This window comes from Cryptomeria japonica, chromosome 2 (assembly GCF_030272615.1).
Source record: "Cryptomeria japonica chromosome 2, Sugi_1.0, whole genome shotgun sequence".
Classification (NCBI taxonomy): domain Eukaryota; kingdom Viridiplantae; phylum Streptophyta; class Pinopsida; order Cupressales; family Cupressaceae; genus Cryptomeria; species Cryptomeria japonica.
In genome coordinates, this window is record NC_081406.1 from 446,548,417 (window position 1) to 446,564,314 (window position 15,898).

At 36.2% G+C, this 15,898-nt stretch overlaps 1 protein-coding gene across 5 annotated transcripts in view; it reads left to right on the forward strand.

Annotated features, from left to right (window-relative positions):
• Window positions 1-15,898, forward strand: part of LOC131031599 (uncharacterized) — a 250,528-nt gene that overhangs the window by 19,765 nt on the left and 214,865 nt on the right. For all 5 annotated transcript variants that reach the window (XR_009103063.2, XR_009103062.2, XM_057962752.2 and 2 more), the window contains 3 exons: window positions 959-1,439; window positions 14,099-14,186; window positions 14,344-14,525. Coding sequence is in view for 3 of the 5 variants with exons in the window: in XM_057962752.2 (XP_057818735.2) it covers window positions 959-1,439; window positions 14,099-14,186; window positions 14,344-14,525 (751 nt within the window). In the remaining 2 variants the exon portion in view is untranslated. The remainder of the gene's footprint in view (window positions 1-958; window positions 1,440-14,098; window positions 14,187-14,343; window positions 14,526-15,898) is intronic.

The window sequence follows — 15,898 nt, forward strand, 5'->3', positions numbered from 1 at the left end:
GACAAGTGTGCACCTTGCCAATCACATGAAAAATTCCTTTATTTACTGGGGTTCCTGGTGGGCCAGTTAACATAGTCCTCAGCTTTTAATCAGATGATATTGAATAATGTTACTAGTGTCCTTCACAAGTTCCAAATCTCTGTCTCAGTTCTGATGGATTTATGAAAATACCAGTTTCAAGACCCTGTCATGTTTTAAGATTGCTTAGAATATATGCACCAACTAATAAATAAATTTGTTTCAGAAACCTTTTGCATTCCTATTGCAGCCTGTTTCCAGGCATGATTATCACCTGAAATGTCTATGTTCCCTAAGAAGGCCAAGAAATTTACTTGACAGTGAAAATCACACATCAATATGAATGAAATATCAGTTAAGAAAAATATGTAAAGGTTGTTTTAGCGTCATCCATAGCATCAAAAAATTGTTTTGGAGATTCCATCACACAAAAAATATTTTATAAATATGTTGCATGATAGAATATCTTTTAATTAAAAAGGGAATAGAAGTAACAACAAACATAATTGTTAGAACTACACTAATATCTCAATGCCCAAAGTATATGCCATTCATTGCAAATTTTAGTGTCAAATACATTAAAAAAATTGTGTTCTGGTTTCAGGGTTGAAGGACAAGCATCAAAAAACCGAGACTTACAATAAAGAAGTAAATATTAAGGGCCATTGCGCAACAAAGATTAATTAAATAAAAAACATTATATAATCTGGGAAAGAAATTAAAAATCTTTGTTGTTTTGAAGTCTCTGTCTCTGTCTGTGTCTCTGTCTCTGTCTCACTCACTCACTCACCCACTCACTCAAGAAGGGTCATATTTAGGGTGCAATAGATGTCGTAAACATGTATGATTTGTCTTCTCAGAGAAACCTCAGATTTTGGATTGAGATGCACGTGTTATTGCAGCTTTCTAAATGGATTTACTTAGTGCATATGTATTGCAGAGGGAAGCAGACTTACATGTTATGTATGTTGGAAACTTTAATGCCCTTGATGGGCACATCAGTGCCATCACCAACAATACTTGCTGTTTCTTATTGCTCTTCAGAGCTTGAAATCGAGAAAGCTCACATAATAAATTCAGAAGAAGTATCTGGTTTCAAGCCCTTTGAGCTGCCTGCTTACACAGAAAAAGCTGCTTCTTCCATGTTATTGGGGCAATCTACTCATGCCCTGGAGACAGCATTTATCTCTGTTTCTGATGATGGCAAAGTGTGGAAATGGTCATTGACTGCAGAGGTACCAGGAGATGTGCACAGTCAGGAAATGAATGAGACTGTCTCCAGAGATCCTATTCAACAAAGTGACAAAGAAATATTGATAAATTTGACAGAGACACAAGTAGATGGATATGGCGAGGAAGAATCTGAAGTTTCACAGCAATTACACACATCCATTTTCAGTAGAGGTGAACCAATCTTTCAGGTTTGTATTAAGTATTGTTTTTCTGATTTCAGTTCAATTTTCCATATTTTTGATCATTCAAGACACAGAAGGGACCACTAGAGCCATCTTGTCTTCAAGTTGTGTAGCTTGGTGTGTCACAAAGTGCATAATGCGAATTTTCATTTTGTGGATAGCTAAAGCAAGCTTTAAAATCTGGAGAATCAGTAATAGGAATCTGTATGTTCATTTTATGTAGATATTCGTGTATACAGATGTATGCTACATATATGCTATGATTATGTAAAAGTAGATTGGTACATATTTATGCACATATGTTTTGCATATCGTTATGTTAGTATAAACTATTTACATGTGATCCAAATTGGATCATGTTATAATCTAGATCCACTTCATTCATATGATATCGTCATTATAAAAAACCATAAGATGTTTGTATGACCCATAAAGAAGTATCTTACAACTTGATTTTTCTAGGACTTCTAACCATTGTTACACCATGATTCCAAGATGGGAATCTGAAGGGATGAGAGGAAACATTTTTGGGATGAATTTTTTGAGAGGCCATTTTTTAGGGGATGAGAAGGGAATGTCTATTAAAATAGTAGAGAAAATTAAAAAATAAAGGAAATTCAAAAAAATTCATATGATAATATTGATAAGTCATTCATCATGTACATTCTAAAACTTTAATACATAACATTAGAGTTGAATTGAGATTTCACATGAGAGTCAACAAACAAACAAACAAAATTTAACCACTCATTATTGATGTGCATATATATTTTATAAAAATTACAACAAAATGCCCAAAGCTTGCAAGTTTCAACTACAAAATGACAACAATATAGAAAACTATGGCTGCCCCAAACCAACATCTTGTAACACTACATCAAAATTATGGGAGGCTGATTCATCAAGTGGAACCCCAACCAATTCTTCTTGTGGCTCTCCTAGTCAACTTGTGTGCCATCTTTGAGATCAACATCCTAATGTTCAGCTGGACTCTAACAATACCCAGGAGTTTGTCAATTTTGAAGTTGCAAGGCATTATGTATGATCACTGACTTCTTTGTTTGTTGAGTGGTGAGTTCCTTGATTGACTAGATGAAGCTATATGTGGACTGATTTCTCTATGCAATAAAGGAATTGACAACTTGTCGAAGCAGGAAAGTGGCAAGCATTCTCAACTTTGGTGCAACTTTGCCATGACATATCCACCATCTGTTAGGGTTGGTTTGTCATGCCCCACGTAGGGTTCATACAGATTGCAGCATTATATATATGCCAAGACGTCCAAATTAAAAACAAAAAAAAATAATAACATTTATTTAAGATGGCTGACCTAGGTTAAACCCATGTTTATGGCCAACTAAATGAATAAATAGATATTAAATAATAAAAAACCTAGGCAATTCAATAGGTGCCAGGCTGACGTAAATTAATAATAAATTTTGGGCATAATTTTAGGGAGGGCCAACCAAATTAAGGGCTGAGGAAGTGATTGAATTTATTTAAATTCATTAAACTAAATAAGGGCCGACCTAACTAATGGGCATGAATTTCCACCGTAGAAGATATATAAAGGAGGAGATCTTATTGAGGAGGGGCAGGGAGAAAAATAAGACAAATCATTAGAAGGGCAGAGATATAAAAGGCAGTGAGTTGTTAGTCCAATGGCAATAGTCAGCTTGTAAAGAGACACCACCCTTAGGAAGAGATGTGGCCATGGAAAAGACATAACCCTCCACCACCCATTGAGGGATATTTATTGCAGACTGACATTCAATGAAGGAGAAGAAGGGAATAAGTAGAAAAGCATCCAGAACCCTCACACCAGCGATCAGAACCGACCAAAATTGTTATTTAATTGCAGGCAGTAGCATCATTATTCAATTGTGGTATGAATGGATAAATATATATGTTCAATACGTATGTCTGATAGATGCAGCACTATAATGCACAATTCTTTACATATTATTATATGATAATTCTGATAATGAAAAGTAATATGGATTTCTAAATAGTAACAATCAATCATGGCAAGGTGAGGAAAGGGAATATGAGAAGGAGGAATGACTATAGATTCCTCACGAGGCACACCACCTTATATGGGATGGTGTGAGGCCACATGAGGCCAAGAGGGATGGGATATCTGCTCTTGGGCCTAGGGTAGAGGATCAATTTGGGCATCCTATTCTAGCTTTCTTTCCCAACCTCTACATTGATCGATTATTGAGATAGATTCAAGGGAGTCTCAGTCATAAGAGGGTGATGAAGGATGGCATGATGAGGGAAAACGACTATAGATTCCTCACTAGGCACACCGCCTCATATGAGATGGTGGGAGGCCACATGAGGCCAACTGCTCTTGGGCCTAGGGTAGAGGATCATGTTGGGCACCCTATCATGTCTCCTTATCCTAACCCTTTATGGTTGAACTCCATTAATGAATTAGATATATGATATGATTAAGATAATGTTTCTAACCCTAGTAGGAAAGATCTATTTTGTAGATTATGCTTTCAATGATTATCTAACACGAGTGCAAGGTCTCAACCAGGATCTATCTTGTTCAACAATTTAAATTGGTAAATGATATCCCTAACTATATTGCATTTCTTGCTTTACTTGGAATTGTGATTTTAGGGCATTTACAAAAGGGGACAGTACATGGTTTGAGCTAATGTACCTGTACTTGCCCTCACCTCTAGTATGGTAAGTGTTTGACCACATAGATTGACAAAAGCTAGCCATTGTTTTTGAAGTGGAATAGACTCATCAACACTCATCTTTCAATGGTCTTGCATGAGCCCTTCTTTCACATCTTCATCATCAGATGGAGACGCTCTCTTAGGCCTTGTTGCATACCATTTGAGATTTAGAGCATAGGCTGCCATATGAAGTGGGTGTTCATAGTTTTTTTCCAACATGTCACAATGGACCTAATATGCTCCTCATAAAATCCTTAATTAAGATCCTTCTTATAAATGTCTAAATGTCTTGTTTCATTTTTTTAAATATATTCTCATAGGCAGTATGAAACTTGGACTTGGACTCGACTCGACAGCTCAATGTTTTACTTGGACCTAGCGAAAAACTTGGCAAAGACTTAGCAAGAAAAAACACTGTTATTTATTGCTATATCTGATAAATTAAATACAAGAAATAATAATATACATGACAATGCATTCCAAACACAACAGCAAAATATATCTATATTTGCACATGAAATTATTATAGAGAAGAAGATCAGAGATGGTCGACCAAGGATTACAATAGATCTGACTATATATTTAAAGGACCCAATATATACTACCTTCCTTGGCGGTACACAATATATTTTAAGGACCCACCAGATGCCGAGAGGAACACAATCGTCAACCAACGGACACATAACTACCTGAGAGTGACAACTCACTAAATACAAATAGTTAATACATTGGCAGATAACAAATATTATCAAACATAACAATAGGCATTTTATGCCGACTACATCATCCCCCCAAAGAAAAAGTCGTCTTCAAGACGACAAATAAACATTATGTAATATTCTGGAAGACTTATGACAAAGGTGTAGGCAATGATTTCTTTTAAGGCAACATCACCAAAATGTTTACTGCTATATCTGATAAATCAAATATAGGAAATAATAATATACATGACAACGCATACTAGGCACAATAGTAAATATATCTTTATTTGCGCATGAAATTATTACAGAGAAGAAGATCGAAGATGGTTGGCTAAGGATTACAATAGATCCGACTATACTGTACTACCTTCCTTGGTGGTATACAATATATTTAAAGGACTCCAACTGTTGCTGACAAGGACACAACTGTCAACCAACGAACACATAACTACCCAAGAGTGACAGCCCACTTAATACAAACAATTAATACATTGGCAGATAACAAATACTATCAAACATAACAATAGGCATTTTATGTCGACTACAATAGTAGAATTAGAAAACCCTCTTCGCATTTGCTTTGTTCTGAAAAGGAGTCTGTTATTGATGTTCTTGCTCTAGCCAGAAATGGGGATGTGGATACTTTTAAGATTTTTAAATGGATTTTTCATGAGATTAAGGACATCCAGCTTAAACAAAGAGCTGACAGCAGCAATTTGGAATTTGTCAAAGATAAAGTCAAGTAGATGGAGAAAGTGTAGGTGTTGGATGAGATGACCCCCAGGTTTGAGAAGGATAAGGCCTCTGTCATAGAATGTCTTAAAACTACTATGGAGGCTTTTGACAACTTCAAGAAGGGCTATGAAGCCATGATGGAAAATTTGGAAAATGAAAATGCTAAAATCAAGGAATCCATCAAAATGGTTGTTAAAACTAGCCGTGGGGTGATTGGTTCCATTGTGGAAAGCTTTAAGAATATGATTAGCAGCTTTGAAGAGCAATTCCAATTGAAGGATGTGGTGGATGTGGACGCTAATTTTGAAGAGGATGTTTCTTCGGGACCCAGCAAAAGGACCAGAGGTACATTGAAGAGAAAGGCAACTGGACCTCCTCCTGACTTTCAGAAGCTCAAGAAGATCATTGACACTATGATTGCAATTGAAAAAGAGATGGAATAGTCCATGAAATTGTGGGACTAGGGTTGCTGTTCTGGTGCTGGTTCTCTGCTGGCTTTTCTGTGTCTTGTGTTCTTTGCTTTCTCTTGTTTTTGTCTTTTTGCTCTGTCTGGTTTTGGCCCATTTGATGTAATGTGGTTAATTTCTATTATGGGGCTGTTCAGTTTTTGTGCTCTTTGTTGGCTTAACTTCTTGTTAAGACTTCATTGAGCTTTGATACTGTTAAAGGGTTATGGGTCCCTTCCAAACCTGTTTTTGCCTTAAAAAAACAGTAGAATTAGACAAATAAAAAAGAAATCAGTTGACAACTTTAACCTCATTTGTGTAATTCCACTCTTAGACCCCCTCATTGTAATCAAATTTCTTATATGACAAGAGATCCCTATAACTATTGGGGGTTTGGGAGGGGATACCCAAATGGGTTTGAGGGGTAGTGCTGATAAGTTGCACAAGGTGTTAGATGTTAGAAAGACCCAAACTTTTTTCAGATGATTAAAAAGATGAAGCAGAAATGAAAAAAAAATGCACTTATTGGGCAAAATTTAACCTTTTTAAATCGTTTTTTCCACTTTTTTGTTTTGGCCTGACACCCTTTTCTTCTTGTCCAAATGCTTATCTTCTCTACTCCTAAATGGACAAGTTTGAGCCAAAGAATGAAAAGAAAGAAACTCACTTTTTGTTGTTTTAACATGTTAAGACAGACTTGAGAGCTCAATTGTAGGACTTGTGAATCCGAGCCTTGGACTTGGTGAGTCGTACGAGACTTAGCCAAGTACTCTGTTGGTTGAAAATTTTGTACACTTAAGAAGGCGTGCAAAATTATGGTTTCAACCATAGCGTGTCAATTAAAAACTCTCCTAATTCTAAGGGAAGGCTCCCCCTTTTCTACTATTACAAATTAACTATAACATATAAACACTAATCTAACTTGGGTGAGATAACATCCGTTTCTCTTTTTTCAGGAATGATGATATTCTTTTCTTTTTTTTCAGAAAAGAAACTGCAACTAGAGTAACAAATACAGAAACTTAAGAAATCTCAACAACAACAAAGTTGCTTATATAAAAGGAAGTGAAGTTTCCATGAAAGCGCAAAGTCTTCCGTCACTTCCCTAGAACGGGAATGTAGAAGCAAAACTCAAAGTCTTCACTTTTCTACTGTCCTATCTACCTTCCATAATAATTAATATGATAACAACGTACAACATACGACAACTCAAAGTCTGTTGATATGATGCACCCCAAACTACTATGAATAGGAACAATTATGAGCACAAAGTCTTGTAATTTTTCTCTATTATGAACACTTAACTATGCTAATTTAATCCTCAATATTTACAGCACAAAGTCTCCGAGAAATTAGATCAAAGCTCTTTCCAACAACCTCACTAAAATCTCAAGTATACACAGAAAAGTATATCACTGTGACACAAGAACACAATGGATATATGATCAAAGCTTCAACACAAAGTCTAAAACTCAAATGTCCTCTTTATATTGCTTGAGAATCCAATTTACAAGTATAAAACACAAAGTTCGCTGTAAATTTCTGCAAAGTTTTCTTGCTTGTCAAAAAGATAAAAAATACATAGAGCACCCTCCAATATATATAAGAGAGGGGCTAAGAGAAAAAAGTGGGAGAAGTCCAACTAACTAAGACTTATTCCATAATTAACTATAACTAACCATGACTTATTCCAAATTGCAGTCCTAATGTGTTTCAACTTGTAATTTGTTTATATGTAATTACAAGTTACAAGAATACAAGTAATGTGACTACTTGTAATTACAAGTTTTGATATTACATGTAATTTGCCAAAAAGGGAAAAAACATTCAACAACAAAACAAAGACATAATTCAAATGTCAAGAGACACTTCTTGTTCTTCTCTATTCTCGGCCATGAAAACTTGGAACTTGTGAATTGATTCCTGCAATTCATCAGTATCTGGACCTGCTATATTCCTTGCAACAACAGTTTTGATGCTGGCATCAAAATATCTTACTGTTGCTACTCTATGTTCTTCAAGAACATTTTGCATCTTATCAAGGATAATTTGACAATTCACAAATCTGTTGAAACCACTATAAACTATTCAGATTCAAGCTCCTGATGAAGCCTTAATACCAACTCAGAGAGTATCACATTTTCAGAAAGCAACTCTTTATCTTGACTTACCATCTTGCAGGACATTTTCTCAAAATTGTAGATAATATCCTACTCCACTTCAGTACTCATTTCTAGAGCAGCTTCTATATCTTTAATCAGGTCCTTGACAACTAATGATTTATTGATCATAAGTTCTTCAAATTCAATGTACCTTTCTCTATTTGGTATCACGGTGTTGTTGTATAGGATTTCGAACTTTACTTGATCCATTTCATGCCATAATTTCAAATCTTTTTCAATGGATTCTGGACTTTGCTTGAAAGCTTCTAAAGTTTGGTTTAGCTTCATCTTTGCTGCCCTCACGTTGCCCAACACCTGTAAAGCTTTCTTCACCACTTGAGCACTCTGATATACCAGTTGATCTACCCAAGAATCAATAGCTTTGGCGTTTTTGCGTAGCTCTCTCGACTTGTTTTATGGATTCCTCAGAAGTGGAAGAAGTCAAGGGATGAACCTTTTTCGAAGATTTAGTGATCTTCTGGATCACTGAAATGAGTTATGCATTTTCTTCTTTGAGCATATCCTTCTTTGCTAAAAGCTCATCATAACTCTAAAATGATGAAGCTACAAAGTCCTGAGCATCATGCATCATTCCAGCACGAGTCTTCTTTCCTAGCTCCACTCTTGTGAACCTGTAATTAGATAACTGCATTTCTCCTCGTGGCTTATTAGTAAGATCTTCTGGCACCTCTGCATACATCATCTTGTTACTATCCACAACCGCTTGTGAAACTGTTTTGGCTTTCTTGGCAGCCTTTGGCTTAGATTTTCTAAGCTGCCGAAAGTCAAACACCTCAGGAGAAATTTCCTGCTTTTTCCTCTTCGAAGTGATTGAGCTCAACCATGGTGGTAAATTTATTGAGCTTGCCTTAGTAACAACAACTGCAGTTTGTGTAGATACAGACTTAGTTTGTACTTTGATTGTCTTTCTAGGGGAGGCCTCGTCTCAACAACAAGTGCTTGCTCGGATGACACATCATGATCGGCTTCAGAAATGAACCTATCGAAGTTTACGACAGAGTTATCAATCTCAGGAAGTGACATACTCGATAGAATGGCTTATGAAGTATTCACATCAAAAACATTCTCCAAGTTGTCATGTGAGGCATCCATAGGTATCTCTGTTGTTGATGATGACACAATAGTGCAAATGGATACACTCAACACATTAGGATCAACGTGAACCGTAGAGAAAGAATCAACATCTATGTCTATTGGTGACATAGGGGCCTCCAAAGACAATTGGGGAATTGCTGTATGAGGAGAATCTGACTTCAAAGAAGTAGGAGATTTTGGAGCATTATCCCCTTGTTGTTCCTCCTCAGGGTCAACGACTTGAATTTGTACTTGAGACTTATCTTTTACTTTCAGTGATACCTCCTTTGGAGGAATAACCAAAGCTCTACTGACCTTAAGCTTGATTCTCGTGTTAGAAGAAGAAGCACCCTCTTTGGACTTGACTCTCACCTCAGACTTATGCCCAATTGGTCTCGTTGAATCATCCTCTGCTCCAAACTTAATCTTTATGGTTTTAACATTATTGCTTAATAACCAAGCAATTGTATTAGCAAGGATAGATTGAAATCTATCAAAGATTGAAGTACATTCTTTTGCGACCATTGTATAGATGGAAGAGGAGCCTTTGCAACTCCTTGCTCTATATACTCTGGATCAAGTATTTTTCTGTCATCTACCATGCCTTCTGGAATCTTGGTTAGATTCAGATCTACGATTTGCTCCAAGGTAAGCTTGCTATAGTCCATCTTTTTGATGTCTTCCTCTGTACAAAGATCAACCCAGATATCCTCGAGGCGATGAACATGATTGAAAGCCCTCTTGGTTTTTGCTTTCAATACTCGATAATCAAAATCTTTCCTTGCCTTAAAATTTTTTAACTTGATTTCTTGAAGCTTCGTTTCCATTGCTTTGGCTCTTGCGAAAGTGGTCAAGGAGTATCTACCAATTTGAAGTGGATTATGTGAGGATATGTTGATCCCTGACTTATGTTGCGCTAATTGAATTGCATGAACTGTCATCAGTTGTCTAGCCAACACCATCAAGATAATCTTGTTAGTAGGATATATTGGAAGCATGTATGGATGGCCTTCAAAACAACCAACTATCATGTAAGTGAAAGTTGGGAATTGAAGAAACAAGCATTCGTACTCATCCACCTTCTTCTAGGCTGCCTCAAACACTTTTGTTCTTAAGTGTCTTATCAAACAAACACATGAAATGACCAAAAAAGGCATCCTATACCCGTCTGTAGTGAACCTTGCTAGGTCGCAAAGTTGTCATTGATTACTTCACCCCAGAAGATATGTGTTTGAGCCTTTGCCATAACCACAATGTATTTATACATCCAAACCTCAAATACATTAGATTGTTTCAATCCCATTATTTTGCTCAGGAGCGTGATCATGTCATTGATCTCTGCAATGAAATTAGAACGGTACAATTTGTGCCATTGAGACAAGCGGGGCTTGGGAGTCGTAAGCCATTTGGAGTTGATGTGCCTTATGCAATCTGCCTTTTTCTGGTTATAGTGATCCAAAGCACTCTTCATGGTGATATTTGCATACACTGGAGCAGCATGAACCTTAAAGATTTTGTCAATGGTTTCGGCATCCAATCTGATGACAATATTGCCTTCGTCATCCTTGATCGTTCTAGATCCTTTGTCGAAATGAGCAGCACAAGCAAGCACAAACTCTGGTTCCAAGGCAGCCACTGGGAAAGTGGAAACCAAGTGGGTCGCAACGAACTTGGAATGGGGAAACGGAAGAATACAAGTTAGGAAAAAACTTGAAACTTACACTTGCAATCGGGTCTTGGAGACCCGAATGCAAGTAAGCCTTTTTGCGTGATTTGGTATTAGCTTGCAATTGGGGCTTCAAGACCCGATTGCAAGTGTAAGTGTAAGAGTGATGGGAAAAACAAGCTTGCAATTGGTTCTTGAAGACCTGATTGCAAGTGAAAAGGTTTGCAAGAAAGGCACAAACTTGCAATCGGGGTTTTGAGACCTGATTGCAAGTGTGCACATTATGAAATGCAAGCGAACATGATGGCTTGCAATCGGGTCTTGGAAATTCGATTACAAGCGTAATGCAATGGGACTTGCAAGGAAAATGATTCTATCAAACTCACTTGGCTATAGAATAAAATACACCCAAGTGCAAATGAAACTCAAGCACTTGACAAATGGGGAAGAGCATATGCATGGTCGGGTTATAGAAATCCCAACACAAAGTGTTCAAAACACGCAGAGGAGGATGTGACCACAAGCAAAGATGAAAACGCAACAAAGGCGGATTCTAAATGGCCAAAGATAAAAACAAAACGACCCCCAAAGAAAGAGATGAAAATAGTGAAAAGAGACATACCTGGAAAAGAAAGACAAGAATGATGGAAGGATTGCCCAAATCACAAACGCGATTTCAAAGAGCTAAATGAAGCTTTCAAGTCCTATCCAAAGACTTCAAATAGATGATTTGAAGGAAGGACACTCCTCCTATAATGCAATGACTGTGCCATAAATGAAACCTCACCCCAAAACAAGGGTTTGCAAAAGAGAGAGAGAAAGTCAAGTTTTAGGAGCACCGATACAAGTAACGTTTCATTTTAATAAAATGAACTTGTAATCAGGTTACAAAAGCCCGACTACAAGTAAAGGGAAACGCATTTCATTTTAATAAAATGAATTTGTAATCGGGCTTTTAGCTTTTGTAAAAGCCCGATTACAAGTTAAGAAGAATGCATTTTATTTTAATTGGTCAAAACACACTTGTAATCGGGTTCTTGAAACCCGATACTAGTAAAGGAAAATTTAGTTGCAATGACCTCCAAATGTCCCTACTTGTAGTGACTACCAAATCTTGAAATAGCTCAAAACGGAAGGGGAAAAAAAAACTGATCAAAACTTAGACTAAGATGACAAAAACACCCACTAACAAATAGACAAACAAATACGAGTTTTGAACCTCGTAAAACGTTCCTTAGAGAAGAAAACTACGAATTTTGAGCAAAAATTTGTAGGGGTTGACAATTTTTTTTGAAAATTCAAAAATTAAGACAACATACTTGACTCTCTAGAACTCGGCTGTTGAGTCCTCGGTGAGCAACTCATTGAGCTCCTGGACTTGTGAGTCCCACGAGTCCTGCCAAGTACTCTTCGAGTTTTCAGACTATGCTATCGAATGTGTTGTATATCTCCCCAAGCTTAGGAGATTCTGTGATAGCATATCTTGTAAATTTCAAAAAAGATTGAAGACTTAATGACAAAGAGCTAATGCTATTACAAAGAATGAAAATAAATTATAAGTTAAAAACATTAATAAACCAATATTTTCTTATTTAATTGTAGACCACTAGTCATTGTCAAGAATCTTTTGTTTCATACTTATTTCTTCAGCTGTTTTGCTTCTAGCTACCCTGCTCCACTTTGGGTTGACCATCATTAATTGTAGAGGCCTTTGCATGCCATGCATCTTCTTTAACAAAATAAAGTAGATGACATATTAAATATTGATGGGTTTGAGGAATTCCTTCATTTAAAAAACCTTGAACAGAGCAAGTGAGGTACGATGGTTGCAAATGAGCATTTGTATATCTTGCCACTGTTTTTCAATGCGTAGTTCAATGCATAAACACAATACAGAGTCCAAATAGTGTGCTTGTAAATAGTCTCCATCAAAAATCAACTTACATATATGGGCTGAATTGGTCACCAATCATACAACATTAGAGGGCCCAACCTCCTCTACGAAATCCTTCAAAATTTGAAATTGAAATTTTGCATGCTTCATTTTCTTGGAACTATCAATAGCTCTAAGAAAATAAGAGCCAGCTCAAACATGTGACAATGATATTTATGAGTGTGACCAATCTCTAATGATGATAATGTTGATATTCGTTGGAATGGTTGAAGTGAGGAGTAGATACTAATCTCTCGAAACAAGGTAAAGTTAAGTTTTAGGATAAATGAACTTGTTTTGATGAATTAGATATTGGTGTAACTAAGTTAAATTTTTTATCACATTTGTTGATAGCCGACGTAAGGTTGATTAGTTTCATTAGTCTTTGTGAGTGGATAATGTAAGGTGTATGTTGATTTAGATTGTTTGAATTATTAATTAATTCATTAGAGTCAACATCAAAGTTATATGGTGAGTACAACTTGAACCATAATCTGTATGGCAATATATGTTTTTCCTGTAGTAGTGATGAACCAAGAAAAAGATGTTATGGGTAAGACTAACTAGTTTGATTAGTTTCATTACTTACTCTCCAAATGTGACCTATTATCCTTGGATGGAAATTGTTTATTCTGAGCTTCATATACACATGATAATATAGAAAGCTACCTTGAGAATGTATTCTTTAATGTCAAAATCATCAAGTAGTTCTCATTTAATGTATTGGATTGCGAGAATACTGTATATTTATGGCGAGATAGTTAATTAGTGGTGCAGTTCTGTGTGTGTGTGTGTGTATTAATGCAATAATTTGTGTCTATTAGTATAACAGTCTGTGTATGTATCCAAGAATATGCATGGAAATGTATTAAGGTATTTATTTGTTTGTTTTAGGGGATTTTAAAAGTTTGTAAGATTGCTTATGCCAAGGGGTTGTACTTGGCTGCCACTGTATATTATTTGTACCCAGTCTAGTAAGTATTTGCAGATCTTTTCATGTGTTTTCTCTCACATGTATAATTATGTTAGTTTCCCTCAGTATTTTTTTTCCGGTTATCTACATGTAGCTTTGGAATTTGCATCTAACTGTACATATGTTTATGAAAACCTTCAAATCTAAGATGATACTTTTTAAAAGGAACAAGTTTGTTTGTGTTGAAGGAAAATTTGAGTAATCCATCTTCTGAATTATCTTATCCGTAATTTTTTTCTTTTTCTTTTTTATCAGCTTAAATTGACTGGCCAGCTCCATCTTATTTCCTCTACTATAACTACGGTGGCAGTACCGGCACCTTCCTTGACTGCTACTTCCCCTGGTAAGTTACCTTACACTCGTAATTTGTATATTTTTAACATTTATCAGCCTGGAATATTAAGTGCCTTCAAAAATTACTGTGAAAATTGTCTCTTCAATATCAGTATCCTAACAAAGCGACGTGTTTTAAAAATAACAAAAAACTGTGCAATTAAAAGGAGGCAGCAATGGTCAGGCAGTTGCTGTTCCATTGGTTGCTTTGGCTACTCAGGGTGGTTGTATAGAGGTAATTGATGTGGCAGCCACAGCTGTTTCAACATCATTTTCTGTACACAACAGTGCTATCCGAGGACTACGCTGGCTTGGGAATTCTAGGCTGGTTTCATTCTCTTACACACAGGTATCTTATTTATTTGCCCCACCTAAGGATTGTAAATTTATTACCCCCTATTTTTGTCTTATACATTGTGTGTATGCAAGGATATGTTGTATCTAAAGTTGATCTGTATTGCTTTTTGACTGAAAAACTGATTGTTAATTAAAGTAACACAAAAATTTTACATCCAGTCCAGCCCAATGAGGAAAGGGATAAAATGAAGACTTGGGAAATAGCCATGAACAGTAATACCAACTCAAAATTGCTGACAGATCACAGTTTTTATTGCCATCCAAATGACCTAAACAAATTCTGCTGTGAACACTTCAAATTAAGGCACAATTAGCCAGAAACAATGCTGAATCTGTGGTGAAGCCGATCAGTTTGGCTTGCTTTCTCATGGATGAGCAAATTGACAAATCCAACAAGATAGCTCAAGTTTAATACCTCTAAAGTTCCTCAAATGCATTGTGTTGGTGAAACAAATTTCCACTTGGAGTTTGCTATTATCGAAGGGACAACACTGTCATTGGTAACAATCTCATTGTTCAAATGCCATCAGAAATATCTCACCAAAATGTCCAATGCTCACGTAGAGAATCTGTCAAATATTAAGCAGGCCTGGTATTCTTCATGAAATTTAGTGCAAGAAAAGAAAATGATACTACATTACATTCATATTCTAATTATATGTGTTGGTGTAATTAAGGTATTTACCTTGGTTATTGTTGATGTATTTTTTATGCGCATGCGAACACAGAATAAAATACCCAAAAGTATCTTATCTTCTCTTGAACAAAATCTCTCAAATGCTGAAGGTTAGCTTAAGGATCACTTGAAAAGACTTCAAGGTTCATGAATGTAGGGTCACTACGTGTGGATAAGCTCATTGGTTTGATGTGATTATGCTGGAATCACAAGGGGACTTACATTTGAATCCCCGAATGCTTGATTCGTTGGAACTTAGATCATCTAATGTTACAATATGGTGATGCTTTTGATCCTAAACTAGCTCGAGTTTGAAAAAATGGCAAAAGATGAAGGGTTAAGAGAGTCTGTTCTATGGCCTAGAATGTAAGAAGATGGATGAATGATTAGATGGAATCCTATCGAGCGATGTTTCAAAATCAAATTGAACAATTTGATACAGGCTCAGTGGCACTCTTCTAAGGATGTTTCAAAGATGTTCGAATCAATACCATCAAACATTGATCACCATTCAAGTTAATGCATAAGCAATGAGTGTAGAATGATTCAAAATTAAGATCATATCATTCCAGTTGACCATAGAAGGCACACTTACAATCAACAAGAGGCTAGTGGTATGGACTAAATGGATTCCACATAAATGCATTCAACAAATTCCTCCATTCAAACTAATTATTTACCATCTAACA